The 23994-nt window shown below is 37.8% G+C and overlaps 1 protein-coding gene across 5 annotated transcripts in view; it reads left to right on the top strand.

Moving 5' to 3' along the window:
* The window catches only part of DNM3 (dynamin 3), a 193614-nt gene that overhangs the window by 19337 nt on the left and 150283 nt on the right, over positions 1 to 23994 (top strand). For all 5 annotated transcript variants that reach the window (XM_064515703.1, XM_064515702.1, XM_026123358.2 and 2 more), the window contains exons 3-9: positions 9378 to 9527; positions 11306 to 11509; positions 12109 to 12207; positions 12927 to 13087; positions 17412 to 17554; positions 20865 to 21000; positions 22388 to 22455. In XM_064515703.1, the coding sequence (XP_064371773.1) occupies positions 9378 to 9527; positions 11306 to 11509; positions 12109 to 12207; positions 12927 to 13087; positions 17412 to 17554; positions 20865 to 21000; positions 22388 to 22455 (961 nt within the window). The remainder of the gene's footprint in view (positions 1 to 9377; positions 9528 to 11305; positions 11510 to 12108; positions 12208 to 12926; positions 13088 to 17411; positions 17555 to 20864; positions 21001 to 22387; positions 22456 to 23994) is intronic.

Raw genomic sequence — 23994 nt, forward strand, 5'->3', positions numbered from 1 at the left:
TTATCTTTTGAGTCATCTTTATCTTTTAAACTAATAATAAAAAAGAATAAGAAAATAAAGAGCAACTGTTTAGAGAAGCACAATGTTCTTTGACAGGAAGCAGATGCTGGACTGATTTTTATCAAGTTCATAATTATCTAAAATGTTAGAAAATGTAATTAGAGGAGTGTGTCAGGTTCCTGGTACTATAGCAAGGTTCGCAGATCTCTAATGCTATGCTCTTTGACTCTTTCAAGAGTAACTATTTTTAATCTTGCAGTATTCATGGGGGAGAAAGGAGATGCTTTCTATATACTGTAACGTATAGACATACAGGATTGATTGGTTGATTACAAGATAGTTTTGTGACAGCTGAGTTGAAGATCTTTTTGGAATGTGAATTTGACTGATGAGGGAGGTTAAAGCTTCATTTAACTGTGAGTCATGGCAGTGAGGGCTAAAGGTTGACAGCTGAGGCATTTGTACATGCCCAGATAAGAGGAAGATTATCAGGGGCTCTCCGACATCTGGCAGAATCTGACACATCTAGGGAAAGAGCTGGACTCTTGCTGTGCTTTGAAACAAGAATATGCAAGTAGTAACATGAAACAATTCAATGCTAAGAAATGTATCTCCTATGGAAAGTCCATAATAATTTAATAATAATAATATTGTGTACTTCCTCTTTTTAAAGAATTCTGTACAATTAGTACAAAGCCATTTTGTAGTGACCCTTTGACCTCATTTAATCACTGTAACAGTTTTATATGGGAACAGAGCTCCTACAATGGCTTTACATGTTTTGCACTTTCACATCCATGCAAATACTGAACTTTGAAATATCAGAGGCAAAGACAAAGATTTTAATTAACTATTACAACTGACAGGGCAGTCTTCTGTAGTTGTGACTGTTTTCCTCTCATTTTGATAATGTCAGGAATATCTGGTAGCATAGAGTAAGTCAAAACCTGGCTGTTAAAAATAAGTTAGAGTCCTTCAAAGGACTGCAAATTCATATCTTGACTATCCTATTTTGAGAGCTGCCTTTTCGGGGCTGCCCAGCTGAATTTCAAATGAAATTGTAAATGTGGCCTATATTCAATAAACTACTGCACCATCAGGAGGAGGAAAAAATTTTCTGTCTTGTAAATATTTTGAGGCTTCAAGATGGCTCTCTTCTGATGCTGAGATGCATAGTGCTCATTACTTGTCCCAAAGTATTTCACTGGGAGTCCTGTAGGTAGGGTCACAGTTTTTCATGCTTGGTTTTCAGCTCATGTTCAGTTCAGTTCAGTTGCTTCCCTTCTGCTGAAGCAAGATGGCCTATATGATGCCTTACTGAAAGAGAGAATTGAACCAAATAAGCATAAAGTCTTTGTTCTGTGATAAACAGCCCTATAATGCAGTTTTGTTTCCCACACAAAAATCACAATTAAAAATAGAGTTCCTGTCTTAAGTCAAGTGTGCTAAAGAATATAGAAGCAGTTTGATGTTCTCTTCTGTGGTCACTGCATTTGGCCCCGGGCGGTTCCCCAGTGCTGCGAATGCTAGTGCCAGGTCTAACAAGAATCTTGCTCCTAGACACCTTTATTGTTGCTAGTGTCTAAAGAAGCTCAAAGTGCAGAATGGTTTACAGGAAAATAGTCCCATCTGGAAGACACAATTCAGTGAGTTTTTAGAAGGCACAATTGTTTTAGCTGGCAGACTGTGTGATAGAGAACTTAAGGTTTTATAAGGCAGGCAAGACAGCTGTAATAATTATTTTACCCAATTTATGTCCTTGGGAAGAATTCCATCTACTCTTTTCCTGGGTGAGAAGCTGGATGTGAGGGTAGTTCAGTTTGTGAGAATCTGATGTCCAAATCAGGCAAAAGAAATGCCAGTGCTCTCAGTATTTGACTGCTCCAGTGTAAGGTACAGGAACCTCACTCCTTCTGACGAGACGGTGTTTGCTTTAAATGCTACGCTGTCCTTATATTTCAGCAATTACGAATGAGTGTAAATTGCTGGTCTCATACTTCCTTACTCATAATTCCTTTTGAGGAGGAATAATGCATTCCATATTCCTGTAGTTGTACTCTTAGAAGGATTTTTCCTTGTGTACACTTGGGATTTAAGTGTTGCCACACAGCATGACCTTGGACAGGAGTTTAAAGGACTGTGTTGGTGTTCAGTAGTCTTGGAGCAATATTTCTCAAATTCTGTGTAAGGTACATCAGTTTTGTTTTGACTCCTAACCTCCTCTCTGCCAAAATTTGCCAGGGAGCAAAGAGATTTGTCTTGTGTAATTATATTTTCTTCAAGGAGGGCTAGTGAGCTGATGGGGTTTTTTTTTCTTTTTTCTTTTTCCTTTCAATGTCTATGTCTTAATTTTGATGTTAAAACCCATTTCTTAAATATGTTCAAAGTTTTTGTTTCACAACTTTGTGTGTTGTCTAAGTTCCACACTTTCAGTATACTTCTTAGCTTGACAATTCTTTAATCTATAATAACTAAAATAATACATTTAATAAAATTAAATACATCTTTCTTAGGAGTTAGTTGATACTTTTAAATAGTGCTGCTGAGTAGGCTTTGGGAAGCTAATGACCTAAAACACCTCAGAACGTCTTAAGAAAGTTGTTCTTCCTTTTGCTGTGCTTTTTCCTGCTGTGAAATGGAAATAATTATCCAGATATCTTGAGCCTGGGTAGTGTGGTTTTTGAACAGCAATGACAACAAAAAGTGCACTCTGGTTTTGGGTGAAGCTATTGCTGTAGGTCTACTGCTTATTAAAAATGCTTTTCCTGCTATGTTAATACTGCTTATTTAAGTGTTAACATATCTTGTCTTTAAAAGGGTAATTTTCCTCATTTTGATAACTGTTTTTTGAAGAATTTCAAATTTGCTTCAAAGCTAGTTCTTAAATCTCTGTGCCAAAGAAATGGCAGACTAACAGATTTTAGAAATCATTATCAGGCTGGACATTTTAGATTAATGATCCATATGTACAATATCCATATTTGTTTCAGTTCTGTTAATCACAACACTAAGTGGAAAGTAAATGACCATAAGGTTCAGAAAACATTGTGAAATTTTTGCAAATCTCACAGATGCTCTTTTCTGTTAAGGTTGCTGAACTTTAATGCATGTATCTTTTATTGTGAGACTACTCCTAATGCTTATCCATCTTTTATTGCCATCTGCTGGCAAAACAAAAAAAAATCCTCTAAAAGAAAATGAAAAATAGCTGAAATAACCAGTCTAAATTATTTTCATCAAACGCAAATGATCTTAAAGATTTCATTAACAGGAATGCATTCGGAGGCCTTGAAGAACAGAGAAACCAGAAAGATAACACCATACCAATAATAGGGGAAGGACTGGCCACTTTACAGGGAGGAAAGGAAGCTTGGGGCTGGCCTTTTCTGGGTCCCACTCCCTGGCAGCAACTCGTCGTTCAGATGATGAACAGCGATGCTGTGCAGACCGGCGAAGACAGAGGAGGCATGAACCCCAGAAGCTGAAAGAGTCACAGTCACCATGGGGAAAAGGTGATAGAGACTGGTAACCCCAATCTGGGACAGCGAGGCACCCATCATCCAATTAGAGCTGATATACTGGAAAAGGGATAGTGCCGCCTGTCAGAAACCTGAATTTAAGCTGTTACTGTAAACTTGCAGAGACTCCTCTGTCTTACTTGCTGCTGTTTGTCTGTGTGTGCTAGCCACAGTGCGAGCAGTGACCTGAGCGGACCAGCAGTGACTGCTGAGGTCTGTCAGCTTGGGTTTGAGGGCTCAGCCAGCTTTCCCATCAGTGCCCTCAAACAGGGCATGGGCCTCAGCTCAACTGGGACAGAAACCATATCCACAAATACTTGGTTTTACAAGTGGTATTACCTGGAAGATTTTGTTTCCTTGATCCCAGGTTGATGCTCATTGATGTGCTGAGGAAGGATAGAATCCACTCATGCAAAGGTAAAATAACAACTGTGCAAACCTGTTGGCGAGCCTAGGGACAAGCTCTTTAAAACAAAGAATTGGCAACAAAAACCCACAGGTAGCACAAATAGTGAGTGTCTGGAGAAGGATGTAAAAATTGAAATGTGGGTTTTCCGGAAGAGGAGGAGAAATTAGGGTAATTGACAATAACGTGATGGAAAAGTTGAGGGAATAAATGACTTGCATGACTGCAGTGATGGACTGCAGCAAGTTGTTGGTATGGGGTGTTAACCAGCCCTTCTCCCCCCACCAAGCACTATACAGAGGAATATCTCTTACCACTGAACGGTTGCTGATTTTGGAAAATGAATGTGGAAGGCAACTTGGCTGAGAATAAACATGAAATGCAGAATGTTGCAACCCTGCAAAGAAGGGAGGAAGAACATCAGAATAAAGCCTTCTACCTGTTGGAAGTCCAGTATCAATAAACTTAAAAGAATTGGTAAGGAAGATATTAGAGGAGAGAAGGGAGAACTGATACTTCCTCAAACAAATATCTGAAGCAATAACAAATATCTTAGAGAATTGTTGAAGACCAGAGGATGGCTCTATATTTGTCCATTTTCAAGAGATAATAAAGGAAGTGACAGACAATCAGTCTTCTGGGAAAACAAAATCTCTAAGTAGTTGTAAGTAATGATCTGAAAGCATCTGAAAGATAATAGAGATGAATAACTGCCCAGACAAATTTATCAAGGAAAAAAAATCCCGTCATATCAATCATTTTTTATTGTAAGGTTGTGGGTTTGTAGGTAAAGATGTGGTAGGTTTCTTTTATCTTGAGTTCAATACTTTTTTTTTTTTTATTATCTTGCATGTTTTTTTATAATAAACTAGCTCAGGAAACATGGTCTAGAAAAGGCTTCTATAAGGTGGGTGCACTGCTGGTTACCTTATAGAGTAGAATGGACCTTTCTCCAGGTCCTATTCAGTACTTTATGTTATTGATAGAATGATGGAACAGAGTATGTTTAAGTTTGTATTTGACAAATACCGGAGAAACTGTAAATAAACTGGAGGGCAGAATTGGAATTCAGATAGCTTGCAAAATGAAAGAAATGGTCAAACATTAGAAAGAAGTTTGGTAAGGATAAGGGCTGTGTATGTACTAAAAGGCTAGTATCTGAACAGGATCTGGCGCTCACAGTGGGTTACTAACAGAACGTAGGCCAATGATATCATGCTTCTGTAAAATGAAGAAGTAAGTATTATACAAGATAGATCAACAGAAGTGCAGTCTTACAAATAGTTCTTCCACTTTTTTCTGTTCTGGAAAGATCTTGGCTAGAGCTCTGCCTCTGTAACTTAAGAAGAATATGCCTGGAGGATAATACAATGTTTCTGAATAATCAGAAGTCTAGAAAACACAATCTGTAGAGAAAGGTTGAAAGAGCAAGAGTGTATTTCTTCCAGAAACAAGAACTGTCAAGGATATAAAAGGCTATTGCAAAGAAAAGAATACTTTTTTTTTTCCCCCCGTATGAGCTTCTGCCCTAATAGTTAACCATTTCAATGGTTCCTAAGAGCATGACCTAGTTACTTTCATCAGATCTACACCTTTCCAATTTTCAATGTTTTTAATTTCTTCTGCTATGATATTCTTATCCTTGTCTGCATTAAGCAGGATGTTCTGGCTTTTCTTCAGAAAATACCAGGGCACTTCTACTTCTTGTAGCCTTGCTATAAATTGTTAATGAATGCTAGCAGTGAAACTCATGATGTCTGAATGTTCTATCTTCAGCATGTCACTGAAGTAAGACAAGCGCTTTTGAATCTCTGTATCTCCCCTATGAAGAACTGTATTGAATGCTTTGCTAAGGTCTAAATAGATGAATTTAACTGCATTTGCTTTGTTCAGAAAAAGCTGATGTATCTTCAGTGAAAAGGTGATGTATTTTAGCTCATATGATGTTTATTTGCATGTTTTTAATCATTCTTTCGGAAAGCATTCTGAGGCTTGTGGAGTGCTTAGCTGAAGCTAGCTAACAAGACTGGTGTTGCTTGGGTGACTTCTTTTGTCCCTAAAAGACTGAAAGATCAAGTTGCAGTCACAGAAGGTATTCCCCCTATATCATATATGCTAAAAATGTTGGCTATAGGCCTGCAATTTCATCTGTCAGCTTTTTTGAAAAGTCCAAGACGGAGACCTAGTTATTGTGAGCTGGGTACCACAATGGACTTTCATCAACTCTGCCTGAAATCAGGTGGGGAAGAGTTCTGAATCCAGGTCTCATGGGGAAGTTTCTGACCTCCAGTAACAGGTTAAAGTCTATGGGCTTTGTCAGACTTTGAAAGATCTTGGATTCAGCTGATGTGGAAGAAGGACATTTTCCAAAAATCTGTCATGTGTTTCTCAGGTAGAAACACCATTCTGTGTCTTGTCACAGGGCATACATAACTTAGCTTTCTTTAGCTTAGAGGCAGATTTATGAAAGAACACATATGTGCGTGTAATTAACAATGGTTTGAAAATGTCAATAGCGATTTATTGGTAATGAGTATATCATTGTGCTAGATTAAATCATAAAAACATAAGGAGAAATATCTCACATGACAAATGAGCATTTTGAGAAATGTTATCCCATTATACCTGTCTGTGTAATTTGTCTAATGTAATCAAAATTGAGAAGAGAAATAATCACTTATCATGACATTTGCGGTTGGAAATGCACTGCACGGAATTGCAATATGCTAGCTTTTTCATTCTGTTTTTTCCAAAGTGTTTGACTGGTTCTGTAAAAAGATTTTATATTCTACGTGCAAAGAAAACATTTTAGTTTTTTCTGAAATTTCTGAAATTATTCTTTTTCTCGACATAACTTCAGTTTTGTATAGAAAATGTGTCCTAAAATTAGCATTAGACAGTCCTTCTTTCTGTATGACTTCATGTCCACTCTCACAAAAGTGAGATACAAAAGTGAGAGACACATAATATAATATACTATAACATAAATATATAATATAATATTCTCCAAGTATTTTTCTGTGCAAAAAGCTAAAAAATGAAGATTGCATTAAGATGTGTGCTCATCCTGTCTGGCTAGTGGCATCATTGCCAAGGGCAGGCAAAGGGCTGAAAGGAACAAAACAAAGCACTATTTGTTCATTTGAATTTTTATTCTGTAGGCTGTGCATGGCATCTCATATGTGCCATAGGGTATGAACAACAGTAAAGTCTATTCCTTCAGAATTAGCAGGACCACCAGTGTCGCTGAGAGGAATGAGCTAGTGATAATTATTAACATAACTAAAAAGTAGTAAACTATTTTTTTCGTTCGATTTGCTTTTTTTTCATTTGATTTGACTTGTAGCCATTTCAGACAGGGACTCTTTCTGTTACCAAGTGTCAAGTGGAACAGAGAAGCTTCTCTGTGCTTCAGCTGAGTCAGTCAGATCATGGAGTAGGCAAGCAGGCACCGAGTGTTAATTGTCTGAATTTTGAAATCTTTTTCTGAGAAAATCTAGTGAACCTCCAAATAAAAACTGTAGGTGAGAAGAATACATTTTATTTTATGTGAAGAGCAGTGCATGAAGAACTCGATCAAAACAAGAACCACTTGTCAGCTTTTTTTTCTAGTAGGTAGCTATTTTCTACATTTGAGATAATAAATTTTACAAGTGTGAATTCACAAATGCATTAGATCAACCGAGATGTTTGATTTTTGTGCATGATGTTATCTTACACTTTTGAATATTTGAATATTCCTTGTTCTTAAGGAATAGTTTAATATTTTAAACATACAACCCCCCCCCGTCATTGTGTTGCTAAGTCTGAAAAAGGACGTAGATATGCAGGAGTTCTTAAGTTGTCCAAAGCTGAGACAGAGGTTTTATAATTCTCTCTTGTTTTTAAAATAATTATATATATATATATATATATATATATATATATATATATATATATATATATATATCTTTTTCTTAACAAGGATGGGTTCCTCTGTCCTCTCACTTTGAATCCTGCTATTGCAGGGCAGAAAGGTTGGTGTTTGTTTCCCCTCGCATCTTTCCTTTTTTGGCTTTCAGTTTGCTTTAACTGTCATAGCAGCTACACGTGTTGTTTTGGCTATTTTATTTTTTAACAGCTCCATCAACAACAGTAATCAAATAACTTCTGGCAGACCTGAGGAACAAACCTGAGTATTGATACATAAGGCCCTCTATTAATCTGTATTCTCAGATCAGCTCTGTTGAACTGTTCTTGCTTTCTTTCTTTGAGTATCAAGCAAGCTCTTTGCCTTGGGGTTTGAGGGTTTTTTATCAAGAAACTTTTTTATGGGAAGAAACATGTAAATGGAAGTTTAAGATTTGGCCTTGATTGCAAAATGTAACGAAACTGGAGCATACATGACTGTATCCAAGCTTTCTCCAGTCCTACTTAGAGCCTTTAGGGGGAGGATTGTGGGGACAGATGTGAGCTCATATCTGTGATAGCTATTTATATCATAACCTGGTTATACGCTTACTAGTAGGCTAAACTTTTTTGTTCTGTTTTGCCCTGTTTCAAAAGGAGAAACTCCAGTTTTAAAATGCTGAAATGTGCTTTTGGTTATGTACCATATTTCTTCTGGGCAGAAAATCCAGAAGGATACAATAATCTGTCAATATTCGGATTCAAGAGTCAAAACAGGGACTTAGTGTCATACTGAAGTCAAACACATTAGACTGTATTTATCTCTGATGAAAGTGGGAAGAAAATTCCTGGCTGATGCCCTGTCAAGGCAAGAGGGGAAGTGTATGACAATTGCATAAGGCATTTTACAAATTCAGTGTTTTCTCCTACTTTGGCAAAATTGCAGTAGTATCTGTAAAAGCTTTTAAAAACTTCTTTTAAGCGTGGTTTGGATTTAGGCTTCAAGAAGTCTCTAGGAGATGAAGAGTTGAGTATTTTATTAATTACTTCACAATGTTTTCAAATGATTTTATTTTGATCGTGAACTTGTAAAACGTACATAACTCCTTTGTTAAGATCATGTGCAATGTGGGCTGTTAGCTGTTGAAAAGATGCTAATGTTCTTTCATGATACAGAACTTGAATTACTTTTCTTCAGTTTATCGATATATTACAGGCAAATGTAATCAGATGAAAACTCAGAATGATTCACAATCTGTTTTTTATTCTGTTAAGTTTAATAGTATTTATTTGAGCCTTCTAGATTGTTCTAGCAGATGACATGCTAAAGATAAAAGCAGTAAATTGTGTCCAAGTTGACTTTTTTTAACTAACCCTTTCTTGTTGTAGGCTGGTTTTCATCAATGCAATTCTATATACAGCATGTGTTCATATATAATGCTTTCCCGTTATCTGTGATGACATGCTTTTGTGCTTACACGTCTGAAGAATACTAGCTGCTTGAAAGCAAGTGTCTCAGATTATAAGCCTTTGAGATACAGAGATGCTATTGATATTTTTCACAGAGTATGCTGAATTTCTACACTGCAAAGGGAGGAAATTTACTGATTTTGATGAAGTTCGTCAGGAAATTGAAGTAGAAACAGATAGAATAACAGGAGTGAACAAAGGCATTTCTTCAATTCCTATTAATTTAAGAATATACTCCCCACATGGTAGGTAAAACCATTCTTCTTTATATTCCTGTCATGTAATACATTATCTATCTCTGTTTAGCTATCTCCTTTTGTGTGTGTTCTCACTGCTTGATCAGAAGTCTTTGGGGATGAAATGATTTCTGAGTTTGAGTTTGACCAAAAGCGTTGTATACATCTGCCTGTTAGAATAATCCTCAGCTTCTCCTGTGTTATGAAACCATCCTACTGCAGAGAGCTGTTGCCACTAGAGCTGGGCAGAAAGCAGCCTCTCTGTCACGTTTAACATTCTCGTGATTTAAAAATATTCCAGTTCTGCATCAGGATGAAACCGATCCCTCCCCTAGTATACATACTGTTAGCTAGTAGCTCAGCAGTTAAGACACATAATAGGATTTTGGGGGACTTAGTGTCAGGATGTTTTTTTGCCACCCTCTCAGGATTCCCTAATCAGTGGTCTAGAAAGTCAGTGTGTCTCCCTGCCCTGTTGGATGTTTATTGTTCCCTGTCACTAAAAACATATTTAGGCAATAAGGGTGTTTGAAGCTGCTTCCTGTTGTAGACCCCCAGTATAGATCAAAGTTAGTTCCTCTGGTTGCCATCTGCCCAATTTAATGAAGGCAGTCTTGAGAAAATGTTTTGCATTGAATCTGTTTTGGATCCAGGGGAAAAGTGGTATATTTGGCTGAGGCATTTTGTTTTCCTAACCACCTCATCTGATGTCTTGATTGCGAATCAAAGAACAGAAGCATTAAAATAAGAGGAGAGGTAATTAAAGAGATACTGAACCTCCCTTTGATATGCTGTGAGCAGACTTGGTTCTAAACACTTGCCCCTGAGCCCTATCTCTGCTGTACAGATGTGGCATAGCCAACAGGAATGGAGCTGAACTAAATGCCTTGCCTCAAAGCTCAATTGTGGAACATGCTGACTCCAGGAGAAGGTGAAAATTTCCTGTCTAATGCTCTTACTTTGTATTATTAGGATCAGTCCTTTAGTTCAGCAACTGTTGCCTGTATTAGTGAGACCCGAACTATACTTTCTTGTGTTTCCGTTCTAGGAATACTACTTTTCTCACTTGTCTAAAGGATACCCTGTTACCCCACTGTTTTATGAGAAAGCTAGGATGCTTCTAGTTGGCCTTGCGGCCTGTACTGGGGGAGCCATGCTTAAGCAAAACAGCTTTTCTTGACAGATAAACTTTTTCCTGTTTGTTGCTCTTCTTAAGAAGACACATACAGTATCTCAACTGCTGGAAAATAAACCAAAAAACAAACGAAAAACAATCCAAGAATTTTGCTACATAAGTTAGTTTAGTTGTTGACTTTCAGTTTGGGAAGTTCTTAGTTGGAGACATTATTGAAAGATAGTCAGAGAAGGACAGTATTAAAAAGAAAACAACCTGTTTGGGTTGGTTTGAAAGATGAGATGGGAATGGCCTGTTGTCTGTACTGCTATTGGTGGAAAAAGCTCAGAAGGTCTTGTTCAGTTGTCTGGAATCTTTTAAGGTTATTCAACATGAGAATCATTCTCCTATGCCAATGCTAATGTTTAAGATACTAAATAGTACTCTTAAATCCAGAGATGAAAAACCAGTAGGGAAACAGTTGTGCTAACAAGTGTGACTTTCAGATTGTCAGGCATTTTATTTGAACCATTAATGGTGTTTATGTACCTGTAAAGCTAATTATGTAGGGTTTTATGTGATTAAAAAAACTGTCTGCAGCTAGAGAGCCATCAATCTCTTCAAACATATCTGGCATGCTAACCAGTTTTGTGATCTTGTGTTTTCCATTTAGTATTAAGCCTGACTCTTATTGACTTGCCGGGAATCACTAAAGTGCCGGTAGGGGATCAACCTCCAGATATTGAGCAACAAATCAGAGACATGATAATGCAGTTCATCTCTCGGGAAAACTGCCTGATACTGGCTGTGACTCCAGCTAACACTGATCTGGCCAACTCAGATGCGCTGAAGTTAGCTAAAGAAGTGGACCCTCAAGGTAAGCATGATAGAACGTTCAACTGCTTTTTGTTCTCAAGTACAATAACATAAATGGAAGTAGGTAATAACTAAGACTATTATACTTTTTTCTTTTACTGCTAATATATGTTATAATACAGATCTATATGTGCATTCTCATGTAGACTTCAGCATCAAAATAATTGTTAGCTCAGCATAATTCATATAATGATGCTGTAAATTGTAGGGTTTTTTTGTTTGTTTTTTTTTGTGTCTTTTTTGTCACTAACTCTTATAAGCAAGGAAGGGGGGCAGTGCCTATCTAGAAACTTTTGTAGCAACTAGCAAAAGGGAACCTTGATGCCAATGGGATTTCTGGATACTCTGTCATCGATATTATACGGTAGTATCACGGCAGTGCTGAACCTGGTTAAAGAGATTTGAAGAATGCATTTCAGCACTGGGAATGATGATCCCTTCTTTTCCAGGCACATCTCAGCTTGCAGCTGTGCCTGGTATTGTGTGTGAGGCATGCTTTGTGAATATCACATTTTTTAATAAGTATTATGGAATTCTAAGATATAATTGACTTTCCTGACTATGAATGATCCTTTGTTATCTTTCCCCCGCTCCGATCAGGCCTTAGGACCATTGGTGTGATCACAAAATTGGATCTGATGGATGAGGGAACAGATGCAAGAGAAATTCTAGAAAACAAACTACTCCCTCTTCGTAGAGGTGAGAATGTTCAATTGCCTATATCCTACATGACCCAGACAATGATTTGGGCCAGGGTGGTGTATAAAATGGTTCTGGAGGTGAAACAAAGGTTACATGGGTCTTAATGAGTTGCAATCTTTTTATCATTATCTAAACAGCAAATATAACAGGAAGCCATGGCAAAATATCTAATAATTAAAAGACATTTTTACTAGACCTGGAAAATAGGCTGGGCTATTCCAGAAACAAGAAATTTCAGAATAAGTAGTTGGCAAATTTTTTTTTCTGTGCTAGGCTGCCATACCTTGCCAGAAGGGACTCTTTTTCCTTATCTATCTTGGAAGCAAGCACCAGAGCTTTGGTAACTTCACTGCAAACCAAGTTTTACGCCTTTCATAAATTTTCCAGGTGATTGTTCCTGCAGCTAGTGTCACAGTCACTTGCACTGCTAACAGTATCCATAATTTTGATTCTAATTACACTTTACCAATGAGACCATCTCCTCCTCCTGTTATAACAACACAGAAAACAGTCTAGGAATATGTTGAACCAGGATATTACTGCATTTGAATCAATGATTTGGTCATCATTAAATTCATTACAGTACTTCTAAACAATACCTAAATTGCTTTAATTGGAGGGTTTTGTTTGAACTGAGACAGCCTGGTTCAATTTAATGTGAATCCAGTCATTCAGGCAGTAGCTGCATTGACTTATCCACATTGCTGTTGTCTTAGGTTATATTGGTGTTGTAAACAGAAGCCAGAAAGACATTGATGGGAAGAAGGATATCAAGGCAGCTCTGCTAGCAGAAAGGAAATTCTTTCTTTCGCACCCAGCATACAGGCACATGGCAGATCGGATGGGAACACCGTACCTCCAAAAAGTTCTAAACCAGGTAAAATTTGAAATTTGTATGGTGAGAGGCAGCTCTTATAATGATAGAACCAATATAAAATCCTTATTAAAAGGAATGCGCGTCAGTGAACCTAATTCATTCTTTCCTGCCTTTACCCTTTTAAAGTTTCATAATGAAATAAACAAAGCTGTGTATTACATGTGGCATATGTGGCAAATTCACTGTGAGAAGTAGAGGACCTAATTTTCAGGCTCCTGTCAGTATACAGCTAAAGTAATTAAGTCTGCTAATCATATGTTATCAAGGATGGCAACTTCCATCACATTCAAACACTGCTTTCTTCAGAGTAAAATTTTTTTGGCTCAAAAATAAAAGAAATCATTCAGATTTGCTCCCTTATGCATCTAGACATAAGCCACCAATGGTATTTTATGACTGTGTAGTTTCTCAGATCTAGAAGTTCTGTAATATTTTATCCCACTTTAGCTTTCAGAAATTAATTAAATTGCTTATTTATCTCACTGTCATCTCAGGCTGAAGTTTAGGTTATAACATCAGTCACGGTTGCAGTAAAATAATATGGGCATACCTGCTACAATCTTAGAGAAGATGTTGGGGGGCGATGAGCCATTAGTGTACTTTTGTTCTCGGGGGCTGCATATAGCAGTTGTAGTCTTCCTGTGGAATTGGACTGTGCTTGGTTTGGGTGGAGTAGGTAACCCTGAGTGAGCAGAAATCTGTCATGACCGTTCAAGGGTACAGAGGTGCTCTGCTGCCATGTGGAAGACTTGACATTCCTTGCAAAAACTCTTAGAAACATGAGTTTGCTCTAGCAAAGCCTAATGGTATTGATTTACAAAACTGGAAGTGTGGTTACAAAAGATGGAAAACAAAGCTGACAAATGTAAGTGGCCTTGGAGGAGTGGGAATCTTCCGTGTGCCAATTTCAGACTGCTGTTGCATCCATTCCCTGCCCCTTTGTTCAGGATGAAATCTTTTCTGTTCTCTTGAATACTGAGTATGAACATAGAAAATAAGGTTCTGCTCCCTTCCTGGGTATTTCTCCAAATATACAATTCTATTCCTTAATTATCACATTTCTTCCACTTTAGGTGTTCCTGCTGATCAAAATGTCAAGACTAACAGTGTTTTAGAAATCATATATTCTGAGGGTTTACTGTACATCTGTACTTTAACCTCGTGATCTACATTTCATTCTGATTTCTAGCAGAAACAACGTACCATATACTGTTGATGTAAATGACAGATACAGTTATCAGAGCACTTTGTTCACGCTACCTTTTTTTGCAAAACCTAGGGTCTGTTTTTAGAAGTTCGTGTGAAACTATCAGATCACAGCTTCCTGTAGCAGGAGGTAGAGAAGTCTGGTTCCCATTTAGCTGAGGAGAGTCCTGTTCCTTCCTGTTCTAATCAAGACACTGCCAACACTAGAGGTGGAGGAGTACGTAATTTTATTCACTATTACATGTTTCTCTTTATCATTGTGCTAATTGGGAGAGACATAGGAGTTAGTTATCACTGACGGATGAGAGTTTTGTGATTATCTCTAAGAAATTCATCCATCAGTAGACTGGTAACTAGACTTTCATGTCAGGAGTTGTTCTCCATAAAGTAGAGCTCTAGAGGTGATAAATCTGTAGGTACATGCCTCAGGTACTCGTGAGTTTTCTGAAGGAAGTCTGTAGGTCACAAAAATTTGCTGTCTGAGAAATACATATGACCGGGGTCCATGATACCTGGTTCCATTCCCCTAACAAGCTTATTAATCTTGCTAGCAGATTGTAACCAAAACTATAATGAGTCTTCATTAATCTGGTTTTAAAGTCCAACTCTATTCATTTGTATTTAGCATTGGTTGAAATGTTAAGACTAGTCTGTTCTTTAGGCCAGTGTGAGCATAGTGTCTATTTAAGAAGGATCCCACACTGTCACAGTTGCAGTTAACTATGCCATTAATTCCGTTTTGGATCATCTAGTTTCTAGATGTGTGTCTCTGAGGAATGCCACTTTCATAGTGCAAACTTGGGTAGCATGTGCATCTCAAGGTGATGTACCTCACAGCAAGTTTGAAGAGGACAAGATCAAGTCATGCATGCCTTCCAAAAATGTCCCATGATGTAATATGATTTATATGAAACTCAGTTTATCAGCTGACCTGTGTTCTTGGCATACCTACAAGTCAAACTTCATAAGAGTGTTTTCTCCAGTTCACTGTCAAATTGTGGCCTTTGGTCTTGAATAAACAGAGACCAGGTCTATGTGGATCTATCAGTTTTTGACAGAAGTTGGAAACAGCAGAGAGAAATTATTGTTTACTAAGAGGAGCAAGGCTAAATGGCCTGGCCTCAATTTCTTGCTACAGTGACTTTGCAGCTGGGTAACTTGACAGCAAGGTTGAAATATGCTGTGGATCAATGCAAAAAGAATACTAATGCCGTTTATTGGTGCTGCAGAACCAAGTTTTCAGCAGGGTGCCAAGAACTCACCTGTGTTTAGGATGTTTTGCCTTTTTCTATATATTAAATATTTAATACCATACATCTTAGTTTTGAGACTGAAACAATTGATATTCTTATTTCTTTGGACTTCTCGTCCTTCCTCAAGTATATTACTTTAAGTACTATCAACTTTTTTGTGAGCTGTTTTATAAATTTATATGTTTGAGTATGAACTGTTTGTTTTCTGGTCTGTTACTGTATATAGAATGTTATATATGGGGAAAACTATGTAAATCTCATCCCTAACATTAAACACCTGTTAGGGTTTGTGGTTTCAGGTGAAATTTAAATTTCTCTGCATCCACAAGGTGGTGCTCCAGGGAAACTCCAGCTTTTGCTTCTGTGCTGTCACCTCTGCTGAACAACTTTTATTTTGAGATTAAGTGTTTCAGGTTTATAACATTCCTCATTTGTAGGGTGTCTGAATGGGGGCTGGGAAGAGAATTTGCAACAAATTGCAAGAGGTTTATTTTGGTTTGAATCAAGGAACTGTTCAGAAATGATACACTTACAGCACAGGTGAGATACTGATAGTGCTTTCCAAACGCATTACAACATACATGCACAAAATAAATGAAGTATGTCAAACCCTAACAGATTCGTTGAGACTTTTTTTTTTTAATCCAGTTTATCTTCTAGCACTTGTAGGTATATTTTCAGAAATGAAAAGTGAAGTAGAAGTTAGAACTTCTTCTTCAGCCAAAGATGAAGCATTTAAAAAAGTTAAATTGCTATAATCTTCATGAAGGAAAACTCTCTTCCCTTTAGTATACTTCGTACAAGGGAGCAGAAATCACGTGGAGGTGATATTTCTTGATGGCGAGAAAGTTCCAAGTAGCTACTCTGTGTGTCTGTGCTTCCTTCCATCACCCTTCTGAACTGATTGTCGGCTTTCGGAATCTGTTCCTTTTCCTGCATTGCCTTTTGCTGTAAAGGAGTCATCCAGTGCAAGCCGAGTGGCAATTCCACTTTCCTGCAGCCTTGTTTACAAGAGGCTGTTAGAGACAATGCCGTTACTGATGGCTCTATACTAATACTTCAGTTTAAGAATTGAGAAATATGTCTCAAAAACTGAATTTTTAATTTATAGAAATTACTTCTTGACATAGTTGACCAGAAAGCCCAGAGTTGGGAATCTGGAGGCACTAAAGTCTAATAACATTCTAATAAGTGTAATGATGCAGTAGAGTGTTTCCACAAATAAACATACAGACCTTTAGGGGAAACTGTTTATCACGTTGTCTGAAGGAAATTTGATGCATTTGTTCATCTCCAACCCTACTAGGGATCACAAGTGGAGCATATTCACATATTGGCTGTCTTTTTAAGTAAGACAGTTTACGTTCACTGCAGGAGTAAACTAAGATGTTGAGAGAGGTATTTGAAAAAAACAAAACAAAACTCTGTATTGTTGCTCCTTTAAGAAGGAGTTATGAACCAAGGGGCGTTCATGCAGACAGCTTGTGTATCTAGGGAATTAGGAGACTACCTTTAGCAGGAAAACCAGCCAAAGAGGAGGGTGGGGATATCAAAGTGCTGAGTGGTAAGAGAGGTCATTTCAGATTAGCTACACACTCAAAAGTTATACACATTTAAACAGGTATGTAGCAATAGGACCTAGTGAATGAGAGGGCCAAGAAATTTTTCAAGCTTCTGTATAATGTGTACATGAAAGGGATATGTATTGTTCTTTAACTGTCTCCATTGCTACAAAGATCAAAAGGGCATATACTAGTAAACTAGCACAGTTCATGGATGATATGCTTGGCAGTCAGCAGGAAATGGCTGTGCTTTTGCTTTCATCTGTATTTAGAGTATAAAAGGTCTTTTATTTGTTTTTTTAGCAACTTACCAATCATATTCGGGATACCCTGCCAGGCTTCAGGAGCAAACTCCAGAGCCAGCTGCTTTCTATAGAACATGAAGTAGAGGTATACAAAAACTTCAGACCAGAAGATCCAACCAGAAAAACTAAAGCCCTGCTGCAGTGAGTGACTAGTTTTTCATCTGCTTATCCAATGTGTAAAAAGTTTTTGTTTTGCCCTTCCCCCCACCCCCACCAACAGGTTATATTTAAAGATTAGGATATGATTAAGGATACTGTGTGCAAACCCCAAAGAATGTTATGTGCTTGATGTCTGAGAACATTTTTAGCTACTTAACATTTCAGTAAGGTTTTCTATAAATTAACTTTAATAGTCATATGAAGGAGATAAAGTAGAATAGGAAAAGATGCAAAGATGGGCAGCATAGATGATCAAAGGTTAGAAAATGCTTCTGATTGCATAGATGGATTCTTTAGCTTGGAAAAAGGGTGACTACAGGCCAGGGGATGAGGTTGCATTAGAAGTCTATAAAGTGAGGAAGCTGGAGAAGGAAATGCGCTTTTTTTTTTTTTTTTTCTTTCCCTCCCCAGTATAAGAACTTGAGCATCTGAAAGACCTTGAAGGTAGCAAGTTTAAAATTAATCACAGAAGGTAGTTCTTCGCATGATGTGTGTTTAAGCCATAGCAGTCCTTGCTGCAGAAGCTGATACTGACAATTCAAGTGCTTTCAGAAAGCAGCTAGACAAATTCTTGGGGCTGTGGAAGATATTCAAGGCTAATAAGCACAAGGACACATCTCTATGGAACCCACAAACACCAACTTATTGAGGCCAAGAGAGTATCCTGGAGAAATACCAGTGTATGCTTGTCCCATTCTTGTACTTTTCCCTAGGCACCTACTATCGGTGACTGTTATGATATGGCTTTTGTTCCATTCTAGTGCAGTCATTCTTATGTTCATGTAATAGTGTACTGGGGTGGATGAAAACATCTGTTGCTTTGAGCTCTTCTGAGGCTCCAGAACTTGCATAAAAATAGATGTTGGGAAGCACCAGCCCTGCTTGCGGTAAAACTGACCTGGTAGATGCTGACTCTCTGAGGCCTGAGAAGCCACAGGTTGAATACTGTTGTTGTGTGATGAATTGTAATTGTTTCTAGAGCTATGTTATTATCATAAGTTCTAAACTGGGAAGCTTTTCGCCATTCAAGTCACTGTCCAGTCTGGGTCTCGTCCACAAAATGCATCTGTCTGACAAGACTTTAGTAACACTAATGTAACGCGATAAAATAGAGGTGACTCTTGATCTGACTTTGAATCAAATAGGTAGAATTGGAGAGAAAAGAATCCTTACTGTGGTTGTAGCACTAAGGAAAAAGGGCAATGCTGACATTAGGGACTGAGGCTAGTTAGCACCCACTGCTTCCCTTCATGTAGCTTCCCAAGTTGGTCTGATTTCAGGGATCCTAGCCATCCAGCATTGTGTACCTCATCCCTTGTTGCCTGAAAGATCTGCCATTCTTAATTTTCTTTTTTAAATATGGTCCTCTGTAGCCAGTTGTATGTTCATATGCAATTAAACTTTTCCATTAGAAGAGAAAGCATCTACAGAAAAGAGAGATGCAAAATGGTCTTAGCTTTTCTGCCCTATATGACCATTGTCATTTTCCTACCTGGTTGATTTCAGCCTGCTCAGTTCTCTGGGGTAGATGATAAAGGCACTGACATGTAAAAATGCATAAGCTCTGAACAAGGTGCATTCTCTCATAAATAGTCTAGGACTTGGAAGGGAAAATGGCCACCAGGACTAAAGTGGCTTTCTTGAGCCAGCTGAAGACTTTGATTTAGTCCTTGTTTTCATAACAGCAATGTCCAAAAAAGCAGACGTTAGTGTCTGTCCCTCATGGCTTTGCTTTAGACAGTTTTTTCCTGCCTAAACATCTAGGGAGATCACCTAGGACTCTTCCACGAGAGGACAACAGAAGTGTTTTTTTCTTACTATATGTTCTTGGTGAATTAGCTGCTGGAAAAAAGTATATCAAGTGTATCGAATTGTTAGGTGTTGCTGGCATCTCACGCTTCTTCTACTGCTGTAGCAGTTTCTAAAGGAAAATGAATTGAATTCCATTTCAACCTAAGTCATCCTACTTGGTACTTCTCCACATAATTTTTCTAATTCTTGTATCATAAGTAGGTGCTATAGGAGAAATTAACTTGTTTTGTCAGTAAAAATTGTCCTCATTTTTGCTTTTTCTTTTTGAAGCAAAAAACTCTCTTCTTTTTCATATGGAAAATAACATATCTAGAAACCTTTTCCTGTGACACTCAAGAACAGGTTCCATAATGCATATAAGAAAATAAAACCTGCCACCCCTACCCATAAGATGATACTAAGTTTCTGTAATCCTCTTTATAAATTCAATTTGGGGCTCTACATTTGCACTGTTTCCATAACCCTGTTAACCCAGGCTCTACAGGTGTCTGGGGTTTAAGCACAGTTGATACACAATGTTGCTTTTCGGCAGATCTGTCACTTCAAGTTTTATGACCAATCACATGTCCTTACTTTAATAATAATAATAATAATAAATTATTGGACTATCCCTGAATATTTTGTAACTGGAAGAGTTCTCCTGAGTGCTTTTGCTGCAAAGTCTAAGCACAGCCAGGCAAGCTGGAGCTTATGGTACTGATAGCTGACACATTGACTTATTAGTACTGCTTCTTGGGCTACCTCATTTTGGCATGGGAAAGTAAGTTCCTTGGTCACCTCTTCTAAATCTTCCAGTACAGGATCAGCTTAGAGGCTTTATTCACATCATGCTATTAACTGTATCTTTTTGAAATAACTTAGAAAGATCAAAGGGGCATTGTGGAGAAGTGAGCTCTCCTGAAAGGATACCTTTTGTCATAAGACTGGTGATTTTTGTCTGCACCCTTGAGCTCTGCAGCTTCTTTAATAGCATCTAAATGTGGGTGTGCTTTTCTATCCAAATAAATTCTAAGTGTTATAGCTTAATCCTCAAGACTATTTTTTGCTTATCCTACTACAAAGATTGCAATCACTTGTTCTTTTCTAAAAAGTGAATGTAATAGATGATTGTATCTTTTACAATTTTGTCATCATGGATAAAATCAGGAATGTGACCTGGTACCCTGTAGTATCTATAGTTGACTTTAACATACAATTTCATAAAAAATATTTAAAAAAATGAAGAAAGAAAATAGTATACTGAGCTATGTTCTGTGAGGGATGAGAATTGTGCATACGTAGAGGACTGGATTTACAAAGACTGTGAGTAGTATAGCACCTTGGATCGGCAACTTGACTGAATGAATTGTTGTTATAGATAATCTTGTCAACTCCTAAACATGTTTTAATTGGGAAGTAGTGGTCACATAGTACTGAAATATGGGGTTGGTAGTTGACATGCTTAAGTGTTTTTGTTTGTTTCTCACCCTTTGAAATTTAGGATGGTCCAGCAGTTTTCAGTGGACTTTGAAAAAAGAATCGAAGGATCAGGAGATCAGGTTGACACATTAGAGCTTTCGGGAGGTGCGAAAATCAATCGTATTTTCCATGAACGTTTTCCTTTTGAACTAGTGAAGGTATTTATCTTCCTGTTGTTTTGGGGTTTTATATGTGTATTTTTATGTGCGTATTGATAGAAGCAAAGCAAAGAAGGTTTGATTGGAAGAACATGCTCTTAACTGAGGAACAAATTACACTAAATGATTATTGGGGTACTTCTTTTCTAGTTATGAATATTGAGACCTGCTGAGATTTGTGAAATACAATATTTAGATTGTAACAGTGGTCCCAGTTCCTACTATTTTTCTTGCCTTTTTTTATTTGTTTTGTTTGTTTTTTTGTTCTAACACAACTAGCCTCTTCATTCTGCTTAGATGGGGCAGGGAAGCAACTGCAGTTGGTATAATTTAGGTTGCTGTGTTCAGGTAGCTAGTATATATTAAAATGAGAGTTGCAGAAAATAGCCATTTTCTGACTCTTCTACTTTTTGTCTTCCGAGCATAAAACAAAGCCAGTTTTCAGTCCCATATTTTTATGGTGGGAAGAAGGGAGAGAAGCAAATTTCACATTCAGAGCTAGCTTCCCCCACCCCACCCCCCTCCAAAACATCTCCCGTTGCCTGTCCACCCTTTGGCTAACAGAATAAGCTGATGTTCAGTGGGCTGTGAACTAATGAAAGCTCGTTTCTTATGGATTTGCGTTTATATGTTCTTTTACCTTTTCTTGCAATGTAATGACTTCAGTTTCCCCTCGCCTTGCACCTTATTGTATTTCTAGTCCCCATTCTTTCTGCCACACGTTTCCTAAGCTTCCTTTTTACCTGTCTTAAGCTCAGCTCCCTTGATATTCCCAGCTTTCAGTTGGATGGATGTCAGCCAGGGTTGTGGCTGCTTCCAGGGTTTTAATGTGTAGGTTAACCAGCAGGGCAACAGAATGGATAAGAGTTGAGCTTAAATAATGGCCCTTTTGTTTGTGACAAACCTAACTTGGATCTTTCTTCTCTTGCCAGCTGACATGCCAAGAAATTTATGGGCACTTCATAGACCACTACTCTCTCAAATTTGGTTAAAAAATAGTGGGGCAGGAAAGGGAGGATAGACGGAGAACATAATCATAAAATTTGCACTGCTTTAGGAAAGCTGGTTTAGAAAAGTTGCATCTTCCAAATGTTATTTCCGGTTCATTCTGTCATCTCATGTTTCTCTTGGGATGTTCTGCAAAATCATTCTGGCCATTAGTGTGTCTGGAATGGAAGGGTGCATATTTTGCAACAGTCTTTGCTGCTGCCTGTAGCCTTAGTGTTAAAATGTTTCAAAATACTTGTGCTTCATCTTTAGTGTAGTTAGAAATGAATATTTTTCCAGTGGAACTTGCCTTTCTTGAGGTTATATTGGGAGAAGTAATATTTTCTGTTTTATTTAAAAGCTATCCTTAATATGATCTCAAACGTTTTTGTTTCTTTAGATGGAATTCAATGAGAAAGAACTGCGGAGAGAAATAAGTTATGCAATCAAGAACATACATGGTATCAGGCAAGTACTTCCCATGTTTACAAGATGATGCGCATTACAGAAGATGTAGTCTTTTTTAATCTGTGGACACACTTGCTGTCTGTTGCTAGATTACATTACAAACTCACTGCTCCCAGCGCCTGACTTTTTTCTTCCAGTCCTTCATACTTTAGTTTTCCACGTGGGTATTTTTGACTGACAGTTGCTTTGTGTAAAGAGGTTTAACTTGCTTGGAACTCTTGGAAAATTATTTTACAGAGAAAATCAGTGACTACTTTTTTTTCTGTAGTGCTTCTTGCTCCTGCTAAAGTATGTAACTTTAACTTCCAATATAACACAGGATTTCCATTGTATTGAGGCTGTTGGAATTTGTGTAACTGATTGCAACTGTGCATTCATGGTGGAGCGATTCTTAGTTTTCCCTTTTCTGCTTATTTTTAGTTGCCCTATCAATTAAATTCAGTATCAGCTGCAACTCCTATATGAAATTTTGGATGCATGGTGGACAACACTGAAAGAGAATAAAGCATTTATCGAAACTGTGTTTTATTATAATGCTCATGGCTTGGGGGAAGCTGGCATAGTGGCTCATTTGGGGGATTTTTAGTTTGTATGTTGAACTTTGTTCCTCTAGTAAAAGGATAAAAAGCCATGAAGAAGTATCTTAATTTTGCTTGATAGTACACAAACCCTCTGTGGTTCAGAAACCTCTAGAAAGTAAATGATGAAGCACCAGTTCAAAGGCCACACGTGATGGTATTTAAAACTTGACATGTTAGCCCATTGGGAATGTTGCTGGAATCTGGGATGTTACAACTGTTACGGCTGAGTGAAGTTCTGCTTCAAAGGCTGACTGTTAGATATGATCATTAGATGTCAAAGATGTCAGCCTGAAATTTGCTCAACTGTTGATAACAAAGTATCCACAAAACATCAAATAAGTAAATTCTTAAAGAAATGCTGTCCTACTCAGTAGTGTTTGTTCATGACTTGGTCTGTACGTCTTTTGGTAATGATATGGTTGGCTTCTCCCTGGCTCCTTCAGTGGCAAATGAGTCTAGATATTAAACAAACGTCACCTCGGATATTTTCTACCAACACTTTGGGCTTATACTTCTAGCTATTTTGGATGTCTTATCAACATCCTAGTTCTTTTTGTTAAATAGTGCCCTGCAGAGCTATTTCCTTAGGCTTTTCCCCCTTTTTGCCTCAGGACTCCTACCAGAAGTAGTTCTCGATGCTTTTTAAAAAAAGAAGCCATAAGTCTGTTTATGTGTCTGTGTCTAAGAGTGGTGATATAGCCAAGTCCACTGCCATTTGAACTGGGAGAACAAATAGTCAGACTCCTATTAAACTTTCTTCTTCCATTGTATCTTTCATAAACTTCATCACCTAGAACTAGAGAAGACTAAGAATCAAAATGTGGCACTCATCAGTGGTCTGGCCAAAGTCAGTTTTTAGCTCTGAATGAATTGTGCTAATTCTTGCTAAAGACTGCTGCCTTTCTGACAGGTGAAAGCCTGCAGCTCCACCTCCTGGCATTAGATAAGAGCTTCTGCC

The sequence above is a fragment of the Dromaius novaehollandiae genome, chromosome 8 (assembly GCF_036370855.1).
Source record: "Dromaius novaehollandiae isolate bDroNov1 chromosome 8, bDroNov1.hap1, whole genome shotgun sequence".
In the NCBI taxonomy this organism is placed as follows: Eukaryota; Metazoa; Chordata; class Aves; order Casuariiformes; family Dromaiidae; genus Dromaius; species Dromaius novaehollandiae.